The 25,703-nt window shown below is 43.4% G+C and overlaps 1 protein-coding gene across 1 annotated transcript in view; it reads left to right on the top strand.

Moving 5' to 3' along the window:
* UBE2R2 (ubiquitin conjugating enzyme E2 R2) overlaps positions 1–22,696 on the top strand; it is a 104,695-nt gene extending 81,999 nt beyond the window's left edge. Inside the window, exons 3-5 of the mRNA XM_048850961.2 lie at positions 7,982–8,079; positions 13,861–13,995; positions 18,874–22,696. Of these exons, the coding sequence (XP_048706918.1) occupies positions 7,982–8,079; positions 13,861–13,995; positions 18,874–19,093 (453 nt within the window). The 3' untranslated portion in view covers positions 19,094–22,696. The remainder of the gene's footprint in view (positions 1–7,981; positions 8,080–13,860; positions 13,996–18,873) is intronic.
* Positions 22,697–25,703: the final 3,007 nt, after the last annotated feature.

Here is a 25,703-nt window from a genome sequence, read left to right as displayed (position 1 = left end):
AAATGAGGGAGGCATTCCTTCCCAGGGTCTGAGCGCACTTCTTCGATCTCTTAAGGAATGAGGACTCCAACCCAAGTCTTGGACTTAGATGCCCTTACTCCAACATTGAAGTACATTGTGCTGCTCCTGAATGACCAATCCTGAACAAATGGTCTTAAACGTTGTTTTCTCAGTAATCTCTCTAGACTGGAGGTTAGTTATTGAGCTGATGGCTTAGTCTTAACTGTTTGACTGGTGGCTTTTCCAAATCTGCACTGGCAAATAAGATTATACTCCATATTAAATTTCTTGATGCTGAGGAGGGGGGCTGCTTTCTTATGCAAAGGACTATCCTGGGTTCAGATAGTACATGGTGATTGGTATCCTTATTGTGTCATTTGGAAAATCTTCCAACTTTTGCCTCCTCCTCTTGTTTTATCTTCTCTTTCAAGTTTTTAAAATATCTTTCTCAGAACTCTGCTTCAACAGCACTGGATTTTGTGATCTCTAAGACCAATTAAAAATTAGGTCTGTCAAGCAATTAAAAATATAATTGTAATTAATTGTGTTAATAATAGAACACCGTTTATTTAAATATATTTGGATGTTTTCTACATTTTCAAATATATTGATTTCAATTACAACACAGAATACAAAATGTACAGTAGTCACTTTATATTTTTGATTAAAAATATTTTCACTGTAAAAAAACAAAAGAAATAGTATTTTTCAAACCTAATACAAGTACTGTAGTGCAATCTCTTTATCATGACAGTTGAACTTACAAAAGTAGAATTACGTAAAAAAAATTGCATTCAAAAATAAAACTATGTAAAACTTTAGAGCCTATAAGTCCACTCCGTCCTACTTCTTGTTTGTCTGAACATGTTTGTTTACATTTGCAGGAGACAGTTCTGCCCGCTTCTTGTTTACAATATGACCTGAAAGTGAGAACAGGTGTTTGCATGGCACTGTTGTAGCCAGTGCTGCAAGATATTTATGTGCTAGTTGCGGTAAAGATTCATAGATTCATAGATATTTAAGTCAGAAGGGACTATTATGATCATCTAGTCTGACCTCCTACACAACGCAGGCCACAGAATTTCACCCACCACTCCTGCAAAAAACCTCTCACCTATGTCTGTGCTATTGAAGTCCTCAAATCGTGGTTTAAAGACTTCAAGGAGCAGAGAATCCTCCAGCAAGTGACCCATGCTACAGAGGAAGGCGAAAAACCTCCAGGGCCTCTTCCCATCTGCCCTGGAGGAAAATTCCTTCCCGACCCCAAATATGGCGATCAGCTAAACCCTGAGCATATGGGCAAGATTCATCAGCCAGATACTACGGAAAATTCTTTCCTGGGGAACTCAGATCCCACCCCATCTAATATCCCATCACAGGCCATTGGGCCTATTTACCATGAATATTTAATTACCAAAACCATGTTATCCCATCATACCATCTCCTCCATAAACTTATTGAGTTTAATCTTAAAGCCAGATAGATCTTTTGCCCCCACTGCTTCCCTTGGAAGGCTATTCCAAAACTTCACTCCTCTGATGGTTAGAAACCTTCGTCTAATTTCTAGTCTAAATTTCCTGGTGGCCAATTTATATCCATTTGTTCTTGTGTTCACATTGGTACTGAGTTTAAATAATTCCTCTCCCTCTCCGGTATTTATCCCTCTGATATATTTATAGAGAGCAATCATATCTCCCCTCATCCTCCTATGTCCCTTCATCTTCAACCACCATTCCAGAGGACATGTGTCCATGCTGATGATGTGTTCTGCTTGATGATAATCCAAAGCAGTGTCAGATGCCAAAAGCAGAAGGTTGATTTTTCTTTTTTGGTGGTTCAGGTTCTGTAGTTTCCACATCAGAGTTGCTCTTTTAAGACTTCTGAAAGCAGGCTCCACACCTCCTCCCTCTCAGATTTTGGAAGGCACTTCAAATTTTTAAACTTTGGGTCAAGTACTGTAGCTATCTTTAGAAATCTCACATTGGTACCTTCTTTGTGTTTTGTCAAGTCTGCAGTGAAAGTGTTCTTAAAACAAACATGCTGGTCATCATCTGAGACTGCTGTAACATGAAATATATGGCAGAATGTGGGTAAAACAAAGCAGCAGACATATAATTCTTCCCCAAGGAGTTCAGTCACAAATTTAATTGACACATTTTTTTAATGAGCGTCATCAGTGTGGAACCATGTCCTCTGGAATGGTGGCCGAAGCATGAAGAGGCATATGAAAGTTTAGCAAATCTGGCACGTAAATACCTTGCAATGCCAACTACAAAAGCCTGCCATGCAAACGCCTGTTCTCGCTTTCTGGTGACACTGTAAATAAGAAGTGGGCAGCATTATCCTGTAAATGTAAACAAACTTGTTTGTCTTAGTGATTGGCTGAACAAGAAGTAGGACTTAGTGGATTTGTAGGTTCTGAAGTTTTTATATTGGTTTTTGAGTGCAGTTATGTAACAAAAAAACCTTACATTTGTAAGTTGCACTTTCATGCTAAAGAGATTGCACTTCAGTACTTGCATGAGGTGAATTGAAAAATACTATTCCTTTTGTTTAACATTTTTACAGTACAGTAATGAAAAAATACAACATGAGCACTGTCTACTTTGTATTCTGTGTTGTAATTGAAATCAAAATATTTGAAAATGTAGAAAAACATCCAAAATATGTAATAAATTTCAATTGGTATTCTATTGTTTAACAGCGCAATTAAAACTGATTAATCACAATTTTTTTGAGTTAATCGCGTGAGTTAACTGAAATTAATCGACAGGCCTAATAAAAACTAATCCATACTGAATAGGGAGTGGGTTTAGCTGTGGATTCACAATCCCCAAATCTTCATGCAGGAAGTGAGGGCATTACTTGGGCATGTGAGGATGTGCCCGTTCAGTTATCTGAATCCCCAAAGTTTTTTTAAACCCTTCTTGGGTTGAAGTAGAAGGATCTTTCCCCAGTAGTTGAGGGGGGGAGGGGGGGGAAAATGGCATTCCTATAACTGAAGGAAGAAACTAGCCTAAAACTCTGTGTTCTTGTTTTTGGAGGTCATTGTTTGAGAAAAAAGTTTTTACTTTCACAGCTTGCATATATGTGTAACTAAGGACTATGAAGCTTCCTGAAATCAAAAGAATCTGAAGTAGTAGTTCAATTTGCTGGCAGTTGTGTGTACTGCAAGACTAATTGATTTAACATGAGGAGAAACTGGGACACTTACAGTTGCATGTGAATGCATGCTGCTATCAAGAGTGGACTGAATCCAGGTACGCAGACAAAAGGAACCAAATATTTAGTTGTTGCTGACGAACGCACATGGGGAGGTGTCAGAGACAGAGTTCTGATTACAGTAGTGTGAGGAAGACATAAAAGTAAACCTTAATTCAGTTATACCCTGCTAGGAATAATAGCTGTTTTCTATATTGAGCTTCTGTTAGGCCATCTAGTCCACAATCTTGACAATGCTGTGTTTAAGTCCAATTTCTAATGCCCCAAGCAATGCGGCTTCAATTTGCCATGAGAAATAAGTTTAAATAAGTCTGTTTAATACAACTAACTCTCAGGAAGTTTTTTTCTAATATTCAGTCTAATTTTTCCCTTGTATTACATTCAGTTATTTTAATTATACCCCATTACGCAATCCTCAGGTCCTTTCCATCCTCTGTTTACAGGTTTCAAATATTTATCATTTAAATGGGTTTAAAATCTCTTAATCCATACGGGCCCTATTCACTTTTGTTCTCTGAACTCCCTCTCCTCTGTCTAAAGCGTGAAGCTGAATGTATGTGATGTGTTAAACTTCCCACCACTTTTGAGTGCTGGAAAGAAGAACTTCTCCTTTCCCACTCTTCTGTTCCACCAAATAGTTGCTAGTCTGAGTACGACTTGTGGGTTAGACCAGCTCACTCAATCACTCTGGAGGCTTTTTGCTGAGTTCAGACTCGCTTTGTTGAACTACAGCATCGCTGCACTCTGACACAAGACTTCAGAGCTGAAACGTCTCTAAGGTGCCACAAGTACTCCTTTTCTTTTTATAAACAATAGAAAACACTAATCAAACCCTTCTGGGCCATAGGATTAATACAACATCTAGAAGCTTACATTTACTTGGGAAAACATTGCTGTAATAGGGAGGGACTGTCCAAGCCAGGTGACACTTTCCATTATACAAAATAAAATCTACTGCTGAGGAACTAACTTCTCATATGTGGCATTCCCTCCTGTACTCAGCTCTGCTGGCTTTCTCTAGTAGCTCCAAAGCAGTGGCTCTCAAACTTTTGTACTGGTGACCCCTTTCACGTAGCAGCCTCTGAGTGTGACCCCCCGCCATATAAATTAAAAACACTTTAACACCATTATAAATGCTGGAGGCAAAGTGGGGTGGGGTGGAGGTTGACCGCTTGTGATTCCCGCCCCCCCATGTAATAACCTCATGACCCCCGAGGGGTCCCGACCCCCAGTTTGAGAACCCCTGCTCTAAAGTGACTAAAACAGCCACAAGGCATTACTTCCCTGACCAAAAGCGGAAAATATCTAACAGCCAAGTTCTACCAGTTTTTAGGTGAGCATCTGAGCCTCTAGATGCTAAGAAGAAGCCCCCACTGAGGCTGAAAAGATCAGTGACTGCCACCAAGGCATATTGGCAAACATTTCTGAATGGGAGTTCCACAGCCAAGGTCCCTGACCTGAGTGCTCTGCCAACCTGATTAGAACCCGTGAGAGCCCAAGTTGTTTAAGTTCAGATCCAGGAATGCATTTATGTCTGTGCAGGGTGGATTGATTTCTAAAGCCAGGTGATTTAAGTGACCAATTTCAGTCATGATTTAAACAAGGAAGCAGGAAACTTTTATTTAAATCTGTTTTAATCTTGGTTTGTAGTTATGTTCTTTTCCCTAAAGAGAGGCCGATTTTTTTTCATTGGTTGGTAACCATTAAAAGATGTTGCTAGGCAACTAAAGATAGCCTTAATGCTACATTTGGTGCTGCTCTTTGCTAGCTGGGAGGATACACTGTATTGATTGATTTAAGCAATTTTATATAGCTTACTTTACTCAGATTCTTAATTTTTATAATAGAAAAAGGTGATTGTGTGTTTTTAGTAAATTTTTAAAATTTGATTTGTAAAGCTGTATTTGGAAACTAAAAATGCACAAAAACAGCATTTTAAAATTTAAAACTTGTTGTTACTAAAGTTTCTTAAATATGCTGGATGCACAAACATTTTCAGAAAGTTTATCAAAACATGCTTTGCTTTAAAACTGATTTTTATTAAGCAAGTGAAGTACTAGCTGTAGTTAATGAATTGAGCTGGCTGATGGATTGTTTCTGCTTACCATGTCCTTCAAGATCTTAAAATTAGTAGATCTCACACCTAGTTTTTAATGATAGTTTGGAAGAGGAAAACCAGCTTTCCTGTTTGTTTTGTTTTGTTTTTTTTCCAACTCCTAGTTTTTCTTAACTTTTTTGAATGAACTAGTATTTGAACCTAAACTAATCGAATAAACTGAAATGAAGCAAGTATTCTTTCAGCAGCTGCAGAAGAGACTACTGCTGTCAAACAGTGGTTTAGCACTTAGTTTCTGGTCTCAGGTGCGTAGCCAGTGACTTCCACCAGTTCAGTTTTCTCACTTTGTCTTTAAAACTTGGTAACAAACATGGATTGTTTAAAGTAGTTTACGTTTAAAAATATTTAGTAAATCAGGGTCTTAATGCAGGTTGTCATAATTTCAAACTTAATTTAAAATATGTTTATTTTTATCTGCCTAAATCCACTTGTAACGTGTTTCATGCCAAAGAAGGGGGCGGTTATGCGAACAGGGAACATTACTGAGGGTGGCAAAAAACTGGGCTTTTCCTTGAGTTAATCTGAGAATCAGAAATGAAATTAAGTAACAAACTTCCTTCTCATTTTTTGAGGAAATGCCAAAAAAATTGATGTTCCATCTAATCATATTTAATAGGCTTTGCCTCCACTGAATAATGCCACTACAGTGTGAGTTCATCTTTGTGGTATGCCACAGGACTGTGGTGGTCCATAATGAATCAGTGTTCAGTCTGTCCCATAGAAGAGATCACAAACCACAGGGCAATATAAAGCTTTAAATCTATGCATAGTTCCTATTTGTATCATTTGGAGTTGGGCCATAGATTAAAAGGACTATATGCCTGTAAGGGTGTAATTATGTGCTGCGAAAGTAGCTCTTTCTTCCTCTGGGATGCTGGGAGGGAGCCTGTGTAACCCTCTGAGAGCATCTCTTCTGTTTCTCTCCTCTGCATGGTGCCAGAGCCCATTTAGGAGTGCATCATGCTATCTGGTCAGTTTACTCTGCTCCCAATGAGGAGCACTGCTGTGATTCCTTGAGTTAGGATAGAATGCCAAACTCAGCTGAGCACTTCAGTATGGGAGTGGTGTTCAGTTCCTCATGACAGGAAGTGAGCCAGCTTGGATGAGGGAGCAAATGTGAATGGTCTCATGTTTACAGACTTCTTTTGCAGGTGTGTGACTTCTAGTTGTGGTGATCTGAGATCTTAACCTGTACTTACAAAAGTTTCATATTGTAATCCCTCTGGAGTTTTCGCTAACCGAGAGAATAATGCCATTTTATACTTCCTAAAATTCTCGGTAGTCCCCTCATGTTTTATTCTCTCAAAAGGAAGCAAAGTAATGTAAGTTTATGAGGAGGCCACTGTGTTCTCATAGGGATTCAGTGATTTAGCTGGATATTTCAGTAGCCATTTGGAGCTACATAAAACTTCTTGTCATGCCTGGGATTCCCTGTGACTGCAGTTGACTATTTTTATATCAGTCGCCTTATAAACTGTAGATTTTTGGGGGACTTACGTGACTTCTGGTATTTGTTACCTTCTGTCTTTCTTTAAAGACTGCAGCAATTCAAAATGGTTAAACATCTTGAATAGAAATTGCAGTGTTGTGTAGCAGGGTGGATTGTTTTAAATCAGATCACTTAGAGTGGATTTAATCCATGATTTAAATCAGTAAGCAGGAAACTTTGATTTAAATCAGTCTTAATCTTGTTTTGCATTTTTTTTTTTAAGTTATAGTAGACCCTCAGTTACAAACACTTCAGGAATGAAGAATGTTTGTAACTCTGAACAAAACATTACGGTTATTCTTTCAAAAGTTTACAGCTGAACATTGACTTAATACAGCTTTGAAACTTTATTACGCAGAAGAAAAATCCTGCTTTTAACCATCTTAATTTAAATTAAATAAGCACAGAAACAGTTTCCTTACCTTGTCAAATCTTTTTTTAAACTTTCCCTTTTTCTTTTTCTAGTAGTTCACTGTATTTGGTGGTTTTTTCCCTCTCTGCTGTTGCCTGATTGCATACTTCTGGTTCCTAATGAGGTGTGTGGTTGACTGGTCAGTTCGTAACTATGGTGTTCTGAGATTCTACTGTATTTTCCTAAAGAGAGGTTGATTCTCATTGGTTGGTAGCCATTAAAATATTTTCACTTGCAACTAAATATAACCTTTACACTAAATTAGATTCCTCTTACTTTTTTTTTTAAAAGCATCCACCCTGTTGTTCATTAGTCTACTTCTTAGCATATGCGCAGCGTGCCTCAGGTGGCATGTGACCAGGATTCATCACCAAATTTGGTCCGCTGGTTAGATCGTTAGCTTCCCCGGCTTGGGTCGGGTACTGACGGGGAGTGCAACGTGAATGCTGATCCAGTTTACGCAAACTGCAAATTTACATTGTCTTTATGCACAAAGGCCTCCACTTGAAATATGTAAAATGGCTAAAGAAGAACTTGGTGGTGTTCATGACCCTGTACAACTGCACAGGTTTGCCATACTTTACTGTTTAATAAATATTTTGATCTTTCCTTGGGTGAAATTGCCCAGGAACTACCAAGTGGCTGAAAGCTCTTGGTCAACCAGTCCTCAAGCGTGGTGTTCCAAATTGTTAGTGCAATAATACTGCTAATGTTTACTGAATCTTTCACCTCTGTCTTGCAGAATGGAGATGTATGTATTTCAATTCTTCACCCACCTGTAGATGACCCACAAAGTGGAGAACTGCCATCCGAAAGGTGGAACCCCACCCAGAATGTCAGGTAATAAAATACAGAACCACTGACTCCACAAATGTAGACCTTATGAAAGTTCTGTTGTGGTCAATATGTCCAGCCGGACCATAGCCTGTCTTCCGGCCTTCGATGGAAATGGGACAACTGGCTTGGCAACAATCTCTAAAAATGGCTCATCTGAATCTGACAGAAATAAGTATCTTAAATTGGAAAAATAATCTTCTAGTTAGTTACTGGAGTGCAGTGTGCTCAGATACTGTGCTGCCTTGTTGAGATTTCCACTCTGTGTGGTGACGTATCATTGTTAAAATTTGCTCAGAGAATAAACTTGCTGTCTCAAATTTAGACTAGCCTTTCCAAATCCACACTGTCCTAAACTACCATTCTACTTTAGAGTAAATACTCCACTGAGATACCAGAAGTAGAAAAGACCCATCTTTCAGGATTTGTCTGCAAACTCATTTACTAACATTTGAGATTTGTCCTGAGGGATTGTGCAACCAAAAAGGGTAGAAAGATCCTCTTTAAAAGGCATTTCTGTGGCCTTCTATCTAGTCCTGGTGACAGACTAAATCAAGCAGGGGGACCCAGCCTATGGGCTGGAATTTTGATGCCAGTGGCTTATGCTCTCTGCTTATACCTTGGGCCTTTTCCTGCTTTCTCCCCTCCCTTTCAGTATTTGGCAATCCTGTTGTCCTAAGCAGATGGTTGCCAGGTATTTCCCCTTGTTGCCCAAAGCTGAATGAGTCACGAGTTGCCAAAAGCACTCCAGGCTAACCAACGCTTTCCTTTCTTTGGGCAGGTCTATGTTTAAAAAGCTGCATCTGCACAACTGTAGCACTTTAAGGAAGATGCTGTATGCCTGCAGCAGAGAACTCTCCATTGGTGTAGTTAATCCACCTCTCACAGAGGTGGTAGCTGTATTGACAGGAGCTCTCCTGCTGACATTGCGCTTAGTTTGGTATAACTAGATTGCTCAGGAATGTGGATTTTTCAAACCCCTGAGTATCCTAGTTATACCAAAGTAATTCTGTAGTGTAATCTACTCTTTGAAAATCCTAATGCTGTATAGCCTCTCTTGAGTTTATAGTGCTCCATGCCACAATATGCCTCTAAATGACACTTGCTTTATGTACAATGGTGAACCATGCAATCAATGGTAATAACTATTTAGCTACACAGTGGAAAGAATTCTTGCTGTGATTTAAGAACTTAGAGTAAAGCTTTATGCTGTGTTTATGTTTCTGTCTTATTCACAACCAAAAGATAAGTTAAAAGTAACTCTCTCTAATCTGCATTATGTTTTTAGAAAAGTATCAAAGTGGAAGTATACAGTGTTTACAGTGTTACTTATTACTGAACAGTGATTCCCCTATTTCAGATCTTGCTCTATCCCTTGATTTTTTTCTTTTCTATTTTTGTTGGTAAAGTGTATTGAGGTCCCAGCCTATTGGAGGGAAGTCTAATTTTTGGAAAGAGTCAAACAATGACACTATGTAGGAGAATTTCTGCCTTGATAGCTTAAGTAGCCAAGTGATGGCACTTTTGCTGTTGTGATACTGAGGGTCCCCCACCGGGACCCTTGCCCCATCCACCCCGTCCCCTGACTGCCCCCAGAACCGAGCAGGAGGGTCTCATGGGCTACCGTAGTGCCCCACCCATAAGAGCCAGAGGGACCTCCCTGGGGGGTGAGGTGGGGAGTCCTGGCAGTGCTTACCTGGAGCGGCTCCCGGGAAGCATCCAGCAGGTCCCTCTGGCTCCTAGGGCAGGGGAGCGTAGCTGGGGGGGAGCAGGGGGAGAGGCTGCTCACCCCACTGATCACATCAAAATTGGTGCCTTAGGCCCCAACTCCATGGGTACTCCGGGGCTGGAGCCCCCACGGGGAAAATTTTGTGGGTGCAAAACACCCATCGGCAGCTCCCCATCCAGCTTGCCTCCGCCCCCCGAATGCGCCGCCCCACTCTGCTTCTCTGCCCCCCACCCCGCCCCCCAGCTTCCCGAGAATCAGCTGTTACCTGGTGCAGCACAGGCGGCCCTCCTCGCACCCCCCACCCCAGCTCACCTCCGCTCTGCCTCTCTGGGCCTGAGCACGAAGCCACTGCCTGCTTCTCAGCTCTCCCAGGCTTCCTGCGCGAACAGCTGATTCGCGGGAGGGCAGAGAAGCAGAGTGGGGCAGCGGGTTCAGGGGCGGAGGCAGAGCGGAGGTGAGCTGGGGATGGGTGAGGGGTGGGGAGCTGCCAGTGGGTGCTCTGCACCCACCAAATTTTCCCTGTGGATGCTCCAGCCCCGGAGCACCCATGGAGTAGGCGCCTAAGGCGCCACTTTTTGGCCTCTCAGGACAACCGGTTCTAAAAGGGCTTCTAAATTTAGCATCTGGTTCCAGTGAACCGGTGCGAACCAGCTCCAGCTCACCACTGGTTATAGGCATAACGCTGAACACACTCTTGGACAGTAATCTATACCCCTCATGGTAACATTTCACTCTTTAGAGCAATATAACTAGCAGATATGACTTATTTCTTGAGTTCTGTAGATGCAAGTGTTTAGGCACTGTTTTCTCAGCTCTTGTCTTTGGTATCTCCTGCTATTTCAGGGGAGGCAAAATTTTTGGCCTGAGGGCCGTATCGGGTTTCTGAAATTGTATGGAGGCCTGGTTAGGGGAGGCTGTGCCCTAACCACTTATGCCAAAGAGGGTTGGAGGTGACATGGGGGCACAAGGGAAAGAGTTTTGGGACAAGGGCTGCAGGGGGGGTCGGGCACGGTAGTGCTGCGCCTGCATGGCTATGAGCGCCTGGATCGAGTCCTCTTGGCGTTCCATTATGCTTATCAGCTGATCCGTGCTTTGCTGCCAGAGCACCGCGCTTTTGTGCCGGTGCTCCTCATTCTGCTGGCAGATCCTCCTTTCACTGTCCCGCCACTCTTGCCCTTTTCAATTTTTCATTACTTGAATGCTGCATTACTTCATGCAAAATATCTTCCTTGCTTCTACGTGGCCTCTTTCTAGTTCTTTGGAGTCTTTCAGCCGGTGATAACACGGATGGCTGAGATCTCAAGTTTCAGAGTAGCAGCCGTGTTAGTCTGTATTCGCAAAAAGAAAAGGAGTACTTGTGGCACCTTAGAGACTAACAAATTTATTTGAGCATAATCTTTCGTGAGCTACAGCTCACTTCATTGGATGCATTCAGTGGGTTATCCATAGCTGTTGGCTCACAAAAGCTTATGCTCAAATAAATTTTAGTCTCTAAGGTGCCACAAGTACTCCTTTTTCTTTTTGAGATCTCAAGGTTGCATCTGTAAAGGCAAAATGCAACACTTAACAGAGGCAGCATTGTTCACACCAGACAGAGCAATGATTCCCCCGTGCTTAAGGGTAAGCACAGTCTACAAAGTAGCATAATTTGCCCGTCCCAAAGCAAGCACACATAACCCACAGGAGCCCCAAAATGGTGAGTAAGCACAGAGTCAAGGGGGACTGATTCTTTCATGGCTGGGGTTCTATGCCTTGGGGAGAACCAACAGCGCACGGGGCCCCTATACTGAACACTGTCCCTACATTTTCCACAGGAGTTTGTCCCGGAAGATATCTCGCTGCTGAGGGTGACCTGGGAAGCAAGGGAGGGTCTTCTACCGCAATGCAGCTTCTGCCCTTCCCCATATGCAGCTTGCCTGTGTGCAGCAATGGTCCCCCCCCGCCCCTCACAGCACAGTGGTGCGGACAAGTTAGCCGTACTGGGGCAAGGACCACAGTGGTTCTCCCAAGAAACCTGCACAAGCGCATTGTCCAAGTTCTCAATGAGACCTTTGAAGAGATCACTGAGGCTGAAAATTGCAATGTGAGAGAGCACATCAATGCCCTATTCTGCATCTAGGCATGCATGCAGCCCTCACCCCAAGAGCCTGCACTGAATAATTTACTTCCCAAAATAAAAAGCTGCTTACTGGGAACCTCCTCTGGTTTTTGTCCTTCCCCAAGCACCGGCCGCTGCAGCTGGCTACCTTCCTCCTGGCTTGAGAACAGCTCCTGGCTGCATGCATCTAGGGATTCCGGGGTGTGTTCCTCCGCCGGAGCATGCTCGTTCCCGCTTTGCACCTCCTCCTCCTGCCTTGTTGAACTGGGCTCTGAAGTGTCCATGGTGTTACTCTGAGTGGAGGTGGGTTCGGCCCCAAGTATTGCGTCCAGCTCTTTGTAGAAACGGCAGGTCGCAGGGGCAGCACCGGAGCGGCTGTTTGCCTAATGGGCTTTGCGGTACACATTCCGCAGCTCCTTCATTTTAATCCTGCACTGCTGTGCGTCCCGATCATGGCCCCTTTCCATCATGTCCCTTGATATCTGTCCGAAGGTATCGCAATTCCTATGGCTGGAGCGCAGCTGGGACTGGACTGCTTCATACCCCCCAAACACTGATGGGGGTCCAGCACCTTGCCATTGCTCCATACTGGGAATCATCTGGCACGTGGAGGCATGGTCATGTGGAAAGATTTGATGAAAGCACTCCATGCCTGGCTGAGCAAACAGGAAAGGGATTTTCAAAATTCCCAGAGAATTTAAAGGGTGGCTCTGACGGTTGGTCACCTGAGGGCAGGGCAGTAGAGTTCAAAGTGATGACCAGAGTGGCTAGAACAGGCATTGTGGGACACTTCTGGAGGCCAATCAGAGCGCATTAACAGACCAGGGCGTCCACACTGGTGCCGCGGCGCTCCAGGGGGGATGCACAAAAACGTTATTCCACTGGCCGAGGTGGAGACCAGCAGCGCTCTAGCCACGGAGTCAGAGCGCTCTTCGTGCCTTGCCAGTGTGGACGGGTAGTGAGCTAGTGTTCCTGGGGCTCCTTTAACAGGCTGTAACTCGCAAGTGTAGCCAAGCCCTTAAAGCAAATACGTTTGTTCTCAAATTCTAAACTCTTTACGCCAGGGACTCTGGCTGTGCAAGTTTCTGCTACTATCTTACAACTGCTTAAGCACTAAAGCACACTGGTGCTGAAAGCCCCCACTATCTCGGGGGTGGGGGGGATTCAGCCCCAGTTTGCACAGGCACCTTGACACTTTCTCCTTTCAAATCTTCGTGGTTGAAGACCTCTTAGTGCATCATTCGTGGAGTTGGTCAGATAATTTTTTGACAAATCACCTTTTTATTGGAAAATGCAGATTCTTCAAGACCTCATGGGAACTTATCAGGTTAAATTAAACTTTAATTGGGAAAGTTTGACTCCTGTTTGGAATTTCTGGTCAGAGACCACACGTCTGCCATTATAGCCAATAGCTCAGCAGTTGGGGCACTCACCTGGGACATGGGAGACCCCCGGTTCAAGTTCCTACTCCAAATCAGGTAGGACTGGAACTTGGGTCTCCTATATCCCAGGTGAGTGCCCTAATCACTGTTCTGTGGGGTGTCTCTCTGGCATTGTTTTTTGTTGTTGAAGAAAAACTTCAAAAGGTCTTGGGTCCATCCCAGTACTTAACAGGAACAATTTGCAGTCCTAAATATTTGCTGGATAGGAAAACTCTTTCCCCACAAGTTTTCATTCTACAATCTCTCCAATGAAACAAATTCCTGTTTGTTCTATACCACCCTATTCCCTCCACCTCTAAAATGCCTGACTAGTGGTGGTGTGAGCACATAAATCCTGTCATGCTGTTAACTCTGCTTTCATTTCAGCTGTGGGGTGTGAGTTTGCATTTAACTTTATTCCAAGTCTCAGCCCTAAACGTGTTCCTAAAATGGCAGCCTTAATTCACCTTCAAGACTTCTATCATAGCTCCATGAATGCTTAGCGCTGACCTCTCTAATGTTACTTTTTTATTTTTCAGGACTATCCTACTGAGTGTAATCTCCTTGCTTAATGAGCCCAACACCTTTTCTCCAGCCAACGTGGATGCATCAGTCATGTTCAGGAAATGGAGGGACAGTAAAGGAAAAGACAAAGAGTATGCTGAAATTATTAGGTAAAGTCTTGTTTGGGCAGGAGACATTGCAATAAGAATTCAGTTTGATGCTTCACACATCTTCTTAAAACCACTTATTTTAAAGTTTCTTGATGAGCTTGACGCTAACAGAGCTAGACGTTGAAGGGGTCATGGAAAATTACAATAGGGTCATAAGAGCAATGAGTGAAATCATTGGGGGAATCTGCTTAACATCTTAGATATGTATACACAAATGCAAGGAGTATGGGGAATAAACAGGAAGAACTGGAAGTTAGCGCACAAACTACTGGAATATTGGGGTAGAGTGATAGCTTCTTCAGGAAGTGGGAGAGGAGGTGGTGTTGCATTGTACATCAAGAATATACACGCTTGTCCTGAGGTCCAAAAGAAGGTGAGAGGCAGACCGGTTGAAAGTCTCTGGGTAAACATAGAAGAGGCAAGAGGGTCAGGAGGGGTGACTTCATGGTATGGATCTACTGTAGACCAGCAAATCAGAAGAGGAGGTGGATGAGGGATTTCTAGAACAAACAACAGAAATATCCAATGCACAAGGCCTATTAGTAATGGGAGACTTTACTAATGGGATCTTCCCCGACATCTGTTGGAAAAGTAACATAGCAAAACACAACACGTCCAATAAGTTCTTGGGGACAACTTCCTCCACTTTCTGAAACAAGAAGTAACCAGGGGAACTATCATGTTAGACTTGATTCTGACCAACAGGGAGAAATTGTTTGCAAATCTGAAGGTTGAAGGCAATTTGGGTAAAAGTGCTCATAAAATGGTGGGTTTCATGATTCTAAGGAAAGGAAGGAGTGAAAGCAGCAGAATAGGAACAGTGGACTTCAGAGGAAAAAAACCCCAAAAAAAACAGACTTCAGCAGACTCAGAGCTAGTAGATGGGATTCCATCAGAAGAAAATCTAAGGGATAAAGGTTCAGGAGAGCTGGCACTTCCTCAAGGAGACCATATTAAAGGTACAACTGCAAACCATTTTTCCTATCTTCCCTTCGCATTGGAATAGAAAAGGCCAGAGTGGCTCCATCAGGAGCTCTTCAATGATCTGAAAATCAAAAAGGAATCCTACAAAAAGTACAAACATGAATGAATTGCTAACGATGTCTACAAAAAAAATGGCACAAGCATGTAGGGACAAAATCAGAAAGGCTAAGGCACAAAATGAGTTACACCTAACAAGGGACATAAAAGCCAATAAGAGGAGGTTCTTTAAATACATTAGGAGCAAGAAAAAGAAAAAGAAAACTGTAGCTACTCTACTTAATGGGGAAGAGAAGAGCTAATTACTGATGCCATGAAGAAGATGGCATGTTTAATGCCTATTTGTGTCCGTCTCACTAAAATGATTGATTAATGACCAGATACTCAACACAATATCAACAAGGGGAAAGGAACACAAGCCAAAATAGGGAAGGAATGGAATAGGCTAAAGAATATTTAGGTAAGTTAGATGCATTCAAGTCAGCAGGGCCTGATGAAATTCATCCTAAAATACTTAAGGAACCAGCTGAAGTAATCTCAGAACTGTTAGCAATTATCCTCCATGAGTTCTGGAAGATGGGTGAGGTCCCAGAAGACTGGAGAAGAGCAAACATGATTCCTATCTTTTAAAATGTAGGAATGAAGAGGATCCAGGGAATAAGACTAGCTAGCCTAACTTCGATACCTGGAAAGATATTAGAACAAAATATTTAGTAATCAATTACTAAGCACCTTGCAGGTAACCTTTATAAGGAATAGCTTGCATGGATTGGTCAAGAACAAGTCATGCCAAACTAACCTACTTTCCTCCTTTGACAGGGTTACAGGCCTAGTGGCTGGGGGGGAGGGAGGGAAAGCTGTCTGTGATATGTATTGATTTTGGTAAATCTTTTGACCGTCACATGACATTCTCATAAGCAAACTAGGAAATGTGGTTTAAATCACACCTTAAGCTGTGTGCACAACTGGTTCAAAGACTACTTGGAGTAGTTATCAATGGCTTGCCGTCAGACTGGGAGGGCGTACCTAGTGCTGTCCCATAGGGGCCAGTCCTGGGTCCAGTACTAGCCAATATTTTCATTTTGACTTGGATAATGGAGTGGAGAGTGCCCTTATAAAATTTGCAGATGACCTCAAATTGGGAGGGCTTGCAAATGCTTTGGAGGACAGGATTAGAATTCAAAATGACACATTAGAGAACTGGCCTGAAATGAACAAGATGAAATTCAGTAAATACAAGTGCAAAGTACTACCCTTATGGAGGAGAAATCAAATGCACAACTACACAATGGGGAATAACTGTCTAGACTGTAGGTAGTAGTACTGCTGAAAAGAATGTGGGAGTTACCTGGATCACAAATTGAAGGAACCAACAACTTGATGCAGCTGCAAAAAAAAGTGATTCTGGGTTGTATTAATAGGAGTGGGGGAGGAGTGTAAGACACAGGATGTAATTATCCTGCTCAGTGAGGCCTCAATGGGAGTACTTTGTCCAGTTCTGAGCACCACACTTTAGGAAAAATGTGCACAAATTGGAGAGAGTCCAGAGGAGGAGAACAAAAATGATAAAAGGTTTTGAAACCTGACGTGAGGAAAGGTTAAACTTGGTATGTTTAGTCTTGAGAAGAGAAGAGTGGGGGGCCACGGGGGACCTGATAAGTCTTCCAATATGTTACGGGCTGTTACAAAGAAGATGGTGATCAACTGTTTTGCATGTCCACTGAAGGCAGGATAAGAAGTAATGGGCTTAATCTGCAGCAAGGGAGGTTTAGGTTAGATATTAGAGGAAAACTTTCTAACTACCAGGGTAGTTAAACTCTGGAACAGGCTTCCAAGGGATGGTGTGGAATTCCCATCATGGGGGGTTTTTCAGAATAGGTTGCACAAACATCTGTCAGGGAGGCTTAGGTGTACTTGGTCCTGCCTCAGCACAGAGGGTGAGATTTGATGACCTCTTCAGGTCCCTTCCAGCCCAGCACTTCTAGGATTCTAGTCAGATTCAGATGTGTGTTTGGTTTTTTATTTGATAGATTGGACCAACTTCTGTTTGTTTAGCATCTCTTGTACTAATCAGTTCCATCTTCTACGTACTTAGCTGTGACACGGAGTACCTTTCCCAGACCTGAAGTAGAGCTCTGTGTCGCTTGAAAGCTTCTCTCTCTCCCCCCAACAAGTTTGGTCCAATAAAAGATATTCTCGCCCACCTTATGTCTCTGATATCCTGGGACCACACTGTTTCAACGGCACTGCAAACCTAAATAGTCACTTCTAACCTGAATATCTCTGGAAGCTGTTACTTTAGCTCTCTTTAGAAGGTTAATCTTAAAGCCATTTCTCTGCCTTGGTGGCAGGAGCCCCTGCTAGAGCACCCTTAGCATGCTGTTGAAGCTGACTGCTGGCACAAAAGGGTCAACATATCTTCTTTTGACTGCTTTCCTTTGTCAGATTGTATGAGTATTATGCCAGAACAAAGTCCTTTGGCCATTAACAAATCCCCATCTGGATCATTCTCTTTGCACATTGCTTGTGTGGCTGGGTGAATGGTTCATTACTCATGTAACTTGGTTAATTCCATGCTTAATATATTCACTTGAGGTTGCACTCCTGACCCTCTTGTATTTTTAAATGCTGTTTCTGTCCTGTAACCTTACTTAACAAAATCTGCAGTGCATGTCTGTGAGCTTGAAGAATCTGTTTTAAAATCCTGCCTGTCTTTCGTTTAGAATGTTGATTCTTAGAAGTCCCTCATTCTGTCAAGTCACTAGTCACTGAAGAACCCTCGTAAAGGCAGTGCTTTCAAGAGCCTTTTTGAGTACTGGAGGAATCTCCCTTCCCCAGGTGATAGTGACTAGACATGCATGGAGCCATGCCTGTTTTTATTTAGGGCATAGTTTAGGAATATGTTGAGAGTTCTGGATTGGAACTGATGACTGCCGATCATTAAATCAGCCTCATAGTTGCATAAGTGTTGGGGCAAGATCCTCTGCCTGTGTACAGTCCTATAGCACCAACTCTCACCAATTGAGGAAACGGCCCCCCTGCTGTTAGGGTAAAACGTCATTATCTCATTCTTACACCATCAACCCTTTCCACAGTGAAACATGCGGATGGCCAGCTGTAACTGGGAGCGTGACGCGTCGTCTCTTAAAGGCAGTACCCTAGTTACCAGCTGGCTAATCTTTCGGTATTTCTGTAAGAGGGAACTGTTTACACACTCACACTTCCAAACAGTGTTGCTAGAAAGGACTGGATAGCTGTAGTTCAAGGTAGCAAACATTTAGCCAACTGGATTTTCAAAAGCACTTGGCAATGACTTAGCTCTGTTTGCATTTACTTCAGTGGGAGCACAGCAATGCTAAGCGCTTCTGAAAATGCCATCCTAAGTATAGCTGGATAAAACTTTTCGTGGAACTTAAATGCTTTTGGAGAAACTTTGAAACTGTAGCCACCAGAGGAAACCATTTGATGTCTTTTTTATTTTTATTTTTTTAAGGACCCCATTTTGGAAAGAGGACGATTGATTAATTAATGCAATGAAACTTGGGCTACCTGTGACTAGCTTATGCAAGTCACTAATATTGGACCTTAAAATACACTATCTTGTGTTGCTGGAGTTTTGGAAGAGTTTACTGGGACTGATAACAATTTGTAACAACCCCACACTAGTGACGGGAGGAAAACAAATTTGTGGTTTAGCTTCACTTGCTATGCTTTTCACTCAACTGCTGGCTTCCTATGGAATGCATGTGCTGAAATGGCTTCATTGTCTCTGTGCCAGGGATGAGGTTTATGTTGGTTCTTGGAGATTGCTCTGCAGGTGTTTGGCAGGAAAAGCTACAGCCCTCTTGGAATCCAAACCTGTGATCACATTGCTGCTTTCTCTCCTCTACCTTGCAGGAAACAGGTTTTGGCTACCAAGGCTGAGGCAGAAAAGGATGGTGTGAAGGTCCCCACTACACTGGCAGAGTACTGCATCAAAACTAAAGTGCCTTCCAATGACAACAGTTCAGATTTGCTTTATGACGACTTGTACGATGACGACATTGATGATGAAGACGAGGAGGAGGAAGATGCCGAGTGTTACGATGATGATGATTCTGGCAATGAAGAGTCGTGACCTGCTCCCTACATGCCCCTGTACTGCCCTGCCGATTCAGGCCAAAAGGGAGCAGTGGTAACCTAGCAACAGTCCAGCAAAAAATACACCAGGGGAAATCAACAACAAACTCTTGTCTCCTGATCTATGGATCTCTGTTTGCTCTTTTTTTATGGACCTCTTATAGAGAGAGAGAGAGAGACCCTTCACAGAATGTCTGAATTCTTGCATTCTTAACCCTTTCATCACTGTATTATGATTTCTTTTTTTAAGAAAGAAACTCCCCCTCGCGTCTCTACGAAATGTTCACAGTGAAACAGGTTTGGTCTGTGTTTAAATACTTTAATTAAACACAGTCTTGCATCGAGATGTTTAATGTATTTAAAGCTGGAATGAACCCATTGGAAGTTGGGTCCTTGGGAGTTCACAAGTGCTGCATTTACTGGGAAGAAAAAACAAAAAAAACCACACAAAAAAGCAAATTGCCAAGGTTTAGCTGCTCCATTTACAATAATAGCGTGTGCACATTTGTGTAGCTTTGTGGTGGTGGTTTTTTCCTTTTTTCAAGGCTTGGGTTGGAGAGTGTAAGCTACTGTGTAGAGCTTGATGGAATGTGTTACTGAAAGGTACAGTATTCCTTTTCAGCCTGTTCTAGTTAGGAAGTAGATAGCCCCTGGAGCCTTGCGCCCAGAGGGCAGAATCAGCTGCCTTTTTACCAAGTGTATGATATGAACCCTAAAATAAACACTTAACACTTCACATCTGTACAACTGAGCCCTGGGTGACTATTTATTTTTTCAGACTGGTTGGGGTTTAGAAATCACTATGCAGTTTGCTAGAATGCTGCTGAGATCTGCTGCTGGCTCCCATTGTTGGGAGGGAATCGTGAAAATACCAACTTAAATCCTCTCCTTCAGAATGCAGAGTTGGCCCCCTTACAAGTGGTGGCAGGTTCAGTCTGCCAGTATTAGCCCTAGGAGCATGTGTTCAGTGTCTAGAATCTGCCGTTTTCAATAAGCTACTACACCTTTGGAGAGTCTAGTCTGTGCGTTAATCGTAGCTGCCAGTTGCTCTTCTCTGCACCCTGAATACCTACTGTTGACTTTTAGCATCTTCCTTTGTTTGTTTAAATGGGTAAGACTAATTGTGGATTGGCAAATGATAGCACCTCCCGAGACTTGCTCTTGTAGATTGTGAGCCTTGAGGCAGAATCCAAAATTCCCTTGCGCAACACAATGCGCTCACAAGAACTAGAAATACCAATCTGGCCTTCCCCAGGCTTACCAGTGGACAGACTTTCTGAATCGACCATCAAACCAAGCCTGTCCTCATTACTGGAGAGGGAAAGGGGATCCTGATGACAAAGCTTTGCTGTGGTCACATAGCTCTCAAATACTGACGCCAGCTTGTTCATGGCTGAAGAGCTATGACAAAGAAGTGCATGAATCCAGATGGCTGAAGGGAGCTCTGCGAACCAGGATTCGAAGTAGTTGCTGCTAGGCTTTCACCATGTTAACTGGGTGGTGTGCAAAGTCCAGGCAGTTCAGCAACTCAGAAATCTCCTTCATGTGCTGGGGAGTTTTTGGCAGAAGATCAGACCTATCATCCTCAAATTTCCAGCAGAATTTGATTGCTTAACCTGGTTGCCATCACAAATCCATTGTAAAGCACTCTTGTGATTTGGCTGCAGTGTGGCACCCTGAGTTGGCCTTTGGGACTATTTTTTGTCCACTGGTTAGGACAGCATTTCACGTGTACTGAGCCTTTCATCACTTCAAGAACCTACTCCAGGGCAGTGACTCACAGCCTGTGTGGTGCTGTTCTGGCTTCAGTGGGAGTTTTGCCTATGTCGGGGGAGTAAGACCCTGAGAGGCTCCTTTAATGACATCTTGGTTGCCCCCTTGCTCTCAGGGTTTCCAGTGGCATATCACCACCTTTCACTAACCCTGCCTCCTCAGAGTTGATTGGCTTGGGAAGCCTTCTAACTTGTTAATAAAGTGAAAGCTGGGAGTGCTGGATCTGTGAGCACAAAGGCTGTGACTTCCTGGTATCAGAAGAGCAGATATGTCCCCTTGGGCTGGGAGTTGATTTTATTTAAAAAAAAAAAAAAGACTGAAGTAAGGTGCCAGCTGTTTGGAATTGAAAGCAGTCCAGCCTCAAGTACAAGGAAGGAGCAGGAAAATTTATGCCAGGGACTGGGAATGCAGGGTTCACTTCAAAAGGTGGGGTTTTTTTGTTTAATGTTGGTTAAAGCCTTTTTTGCTGATAGAAACCAAAGGAAAACGTGGCTGTTCCTTTCTGAAGGCTCCACTGTGTGATCCTATCAAGACATTCCAGGACATGGTATGAGAGACCGTGGCACCAGCTTATTGGTGGGGAAACCCCCTCCCTGTGCCCCATGGCATGACCAGAAAAAGCACCCTGTTGTACCTTATTGATTTAAAGGCAGCCTCCTACCTAAACTTGCATCCCTTCACCCATGTCCTCACGCTGGATACGAGAACCTCAGCCTGCCTGCCTGTCTGTACGGCATTTCCTTAGGCGCTAATCAGCAGCCAGATTGAGTTCTGCGGAGTCACATCAGGCTTTGCCCACCCTCCTCTCCAGGAATGAGGGACCTTTTCCCTGCAGCACTTTTGGAGTGAGCAAATGGGGCTCCTGCATGAGGCCTGTAGTGTAGTTACCACCAAGGCAAACCGTTGCAACCAGAAACACATACTTCCAGATCGAGCACCTGCAGGGTACTAGCTTCTTAAAAACCAATAGGAATGTATACAGTGCAATTAGATTACAAGAACCAAGCGCATATCCCTTGAACTCCTTCATGGGAATAGTTCTTGGGCAAAATAACTGTTCCCTCTGAGGCAGCCTAGGGAAACTAACCTCACTTTTTTTGGTGTGGTGATGGTGGTGAAGGGGATGGGTGTGACTTAAGATAGGGAAGCAAACAACCCAATCAATGCAACACCCTTCGTGCTGATTACTTGGTTTGAAATGAGGATACTGCATCTTTCAGGACCTTTCCCTTGTACTTTGACCGTCTTCACTGTATACTCTCCAGTGACTTGTATTCTCAAGCTTGGTGTTGTAAGATGCGTTATGATTCTTCTGTTACCCTTTATTTTATTTTTTTTAAAAAAACCTGTTCCAAGAGCTCCTACATTAGCCAGATTAACTTCTCTCCCCCTCAGTCCCCTGCAGTGTCATTGCTTGTTGACTCGCTGGTTTCCTTTTCAAGGTACAAACAACCGAAGTATGACTATTTAAGAGATTATGAGGAAAAATGTGTACCTGACCTGTGTATTCTTTTCTTAACGCCTCCCCCCCCCCCCCAAAATCCAAACCAATGTTGAAGTTTACATTTATAATTCAAGTGCAGTTTTCAACCATTCTGAAACCAGCAGGGTGCACTAGATTTTCTTAGTAGTTTTTCTTAGCTGAAAATCCTGGATGTTCTCTCCCCACCCCCCCTTTTTTCCCCCCTTCTTCTCCCCCCCAATATAATTTACCAGAAAGGATTAACTGATGCATTTTGTGTTGTCTTCCCCTTCAGTAGTTTATTTTGTCTTTTCTGCACATCTGTCTACTAATAAAATGTGAAATAAAAATATCCCTGTATTGTTACGTCCCTGTCAACGAGACCACTTTGTTGCAAACGTTAAAAGTTCTGAATGCCAGCTCTTTGAAGGTGTGGTGAGGTTCTGTCTAGCCTTCAGAGTGGCAACACCCAGCGTTCGAAGGATTGTATAAAGAAAGATGTAGACCCTGCCCCCAAAATATTAGCCTTTAATGTTAATGTCATGGTGGAGAAAATCCTACCTGCCCCAAGAATGGTTTTAGGAAAGACCAGCACAAACTGTCACTGGTGAACTACAGTTAGCATACTTGACAAACTCATAGAAATGTAGGGCTGGAAGGGACCTCGAGGCCATCTGGTCCAGCCCCACACTGAGGCAGAACTAAGTGAAAAGGGTAAGTTTAAATGACAAAGAAGAGAGAGGACTTTAATAGAGGGTGTCCAGATTTTTTCTTACACTGGAATTAATCCAGTGTCTCAATTGCCTAAAGGTATCTTGCTTTATACAGTGCCTGAGCATGTTCCCATTGAAGTAACAAGCGTTGCTGCTGATTTCATTAGGAGCAAAACATGACCACAGTGAAACCTGGCTTAAGTGGTCACGGCAGACCCTGATGGCTATTTGCATAGTGGAAATGGACTTAAAACAGCTACTGGAGTGACCTGTACCCTGTGAGCTCGTAAGCCAAGACCTGGTTGAAGAAGGCTGGCCTCATGGACAGGTGTGTCCTAAACTTCAATCTCCCTATTCCCCTTCCCCATAACTAGTATTTGCTGATGTTAGAATGAACAAATGCTACAATAGGTCTAAAATTAGATCAGGGCCAGTTGATGTTTCCCTCTAGTGAATACCCACTCACTATGACGTGTAACTACTGCTAGACAATAACGTACGGAACAGTGAATGGCCCTGAGTGGTGGTAAACTTTGTTTCAGCAATCAGTTCTCCCATCAATGATCGTACTGCACCTTAGTGCGAGTGGAGCTGTGTGAAGATGGTCCTGGCATGACTGCTGGTAGGGGCTGGCTACTAGAGGTGTACTGCATTGCCCTGGACACATATCAAAGCTAAGGGAGTACTTAACTATTTCCTGTACTGCTGTATAATGCAGGGGACATCTGCCAAAGGCAGGTATGAATTTTGTATACTGGAAAAACCACAACAAAAAAAAGGGGTGAGAGACTATCCAGTCTTCACTAACTTGAAATGCCACTGTTCAACCACCACTTCTGTGTAATGCTGCTCTCCTTTCATTTTTGTTACTCACGTGTTGCCTAGAGCACCTCTCTGGACCTACTGAGGCAAACATTCCCTGGGCAGGGGCAGTGCCTGGAAAAAACCACCATAAGACAGGGAAATGACCCCACAACAAACCTAACTTCAGGGGACTATGCAACTAAAAGATACTTACCCTCTTAGTGTTTCAGCTTCATAAGCTTAAGTTTCACACCTTTACAAATTCTTCTGGACCCTAGGCTTATGGTGACAGAATAATTTAGGTTGATGTAATGGAAGAGAAGGCCTTGCCTGTACAGGCTGCATCCCTAGGCCTACCTGGAAATGTGAATCCTAAATCCACTCAAGTATATTTCAATGGGGGTTATTCAGGGGCCTTCAGCCAGCTGAAAATACAGTAAAGTGCTTGAATGCAGATAAATAAGCTGCTCATTGTATTTTCATCAGGCTGAAGGCCCCTGAATCACCCCTGTTGAAATATACTTCCTACCAACCGTACCTCAGGCACTGCTCAGTGGTGAAGCTCCACCTCGCCTACTGCATGATGGGGGAAGCTGGCTGCCTGTGGACAGAGAGGGACAAGTCACTGGCAAGTAGCAAGCCCCTCCTACTGCTGGGTGGGCACCACAACTCTTAGTAGGATATTAGACAATGGAGAAATCACAGAGTAGGCAGCTAGGGTGGTGCAAAACAGAGTTGAGTCTGCCCCCCCAGGAAGGGTGCTTGTTTATTTCTGCACAGGTTCAAGCTGCTGCAGGGCCTGTTACTCCTCCAGCTGGAACTGACAAGAGTAGCACAGAGGGACGAGGGCTGCAGGTGTGAAGAAGGTGCAGATCTCCAGCTCACAACACCCTGAGAAGGAGGCCACGGTGCTTGCTGTCAATGCAGAACCCATAAAGGATTGCAGATGAGTGCTACTTCCCAGAAAGGACTGCAGGGCCTTTGTTCTGTTTTCTAGGTGACCTGCCCAACCCCCCTTTCTCCAGAGCTCAGCCCCAAAGGGCAATGAAGCCTGTTCTGCAAGGAGATGTAGACTGGACACTAACAAGGCAGCTCAGTGGTACAGATGTTGCTGGTGCTTTCCAGTATTCAGGTAGAGAAGTAATGAAAGGCAGCAGGTTCCATCTCAACTCTGAGGAGACGTCTACACTGCAATTACACAGCCCTGTGAACCTGAGCCAGGTGGCATAGGCTAGCTGTGGGTTTTTACTTGCAGCGTAGACACTCAGCCCAGTCTAGGACCCAGCAAACATCTACCCTGCAATTAAATAGGCCCTTAAGTGTTCAATTGCAGTGTAGACAGACCATGAGAAACTACCTGTAGCAATTAGTAGCTGAGTTATACATGTGATGACTATCCACACTGCTGGCAAAGCTGGTTTCTGCCTACCCAGAGCCAGCTAATCAATGAAAGAGGCAGTCTTAATGCCAGGTAGCTCTAAAATCTGAGCTGCTACAAACCAAGGAAGTAGATTAAAAGCATCTCACGCTTTTGAAAAGGGAAGGCTTGACCCTTCCTGGTAGAAGCTGGTCAATACATAGCCCCACTTCAGAAATCTATTAAACCATGCTGAGTCACAGACTGGTCCTCTTTCCAGCCCCTGCCTTTAATTTGGTCAGTAAATACTATCAGTGACACCTCTCCTCACTCATTGTGCCGAGGTTGCCAACTCTTAAATGATTCTGTGGTTGTACCAGTAATAGACCAGGTTTGCTCTCCCAGGGCTCTCTCCAAGTAAGTTTACCAAAGTGTGAAACTTTCCCCACCCCCTAGAGGGCCTACAGCTCAAAACTGTCCAATACATTGTAAATGGTGC

This window comes from Caretta caretta, chromosome 5, assembly GCF_965140235.1.
Source record: "Caretta caretta isolate rCarCar2 chromosome 5, rCarCar1.hap1, whole genome shotgun sequence".
NCBI lineage: Eukaryota > Metazoa > Chordata > Testudines > Cheloniidae > Caretta > Caretta caretta.
This window is presented reverse-complemented; position numbering and strand designations above follow the sequence as displayed.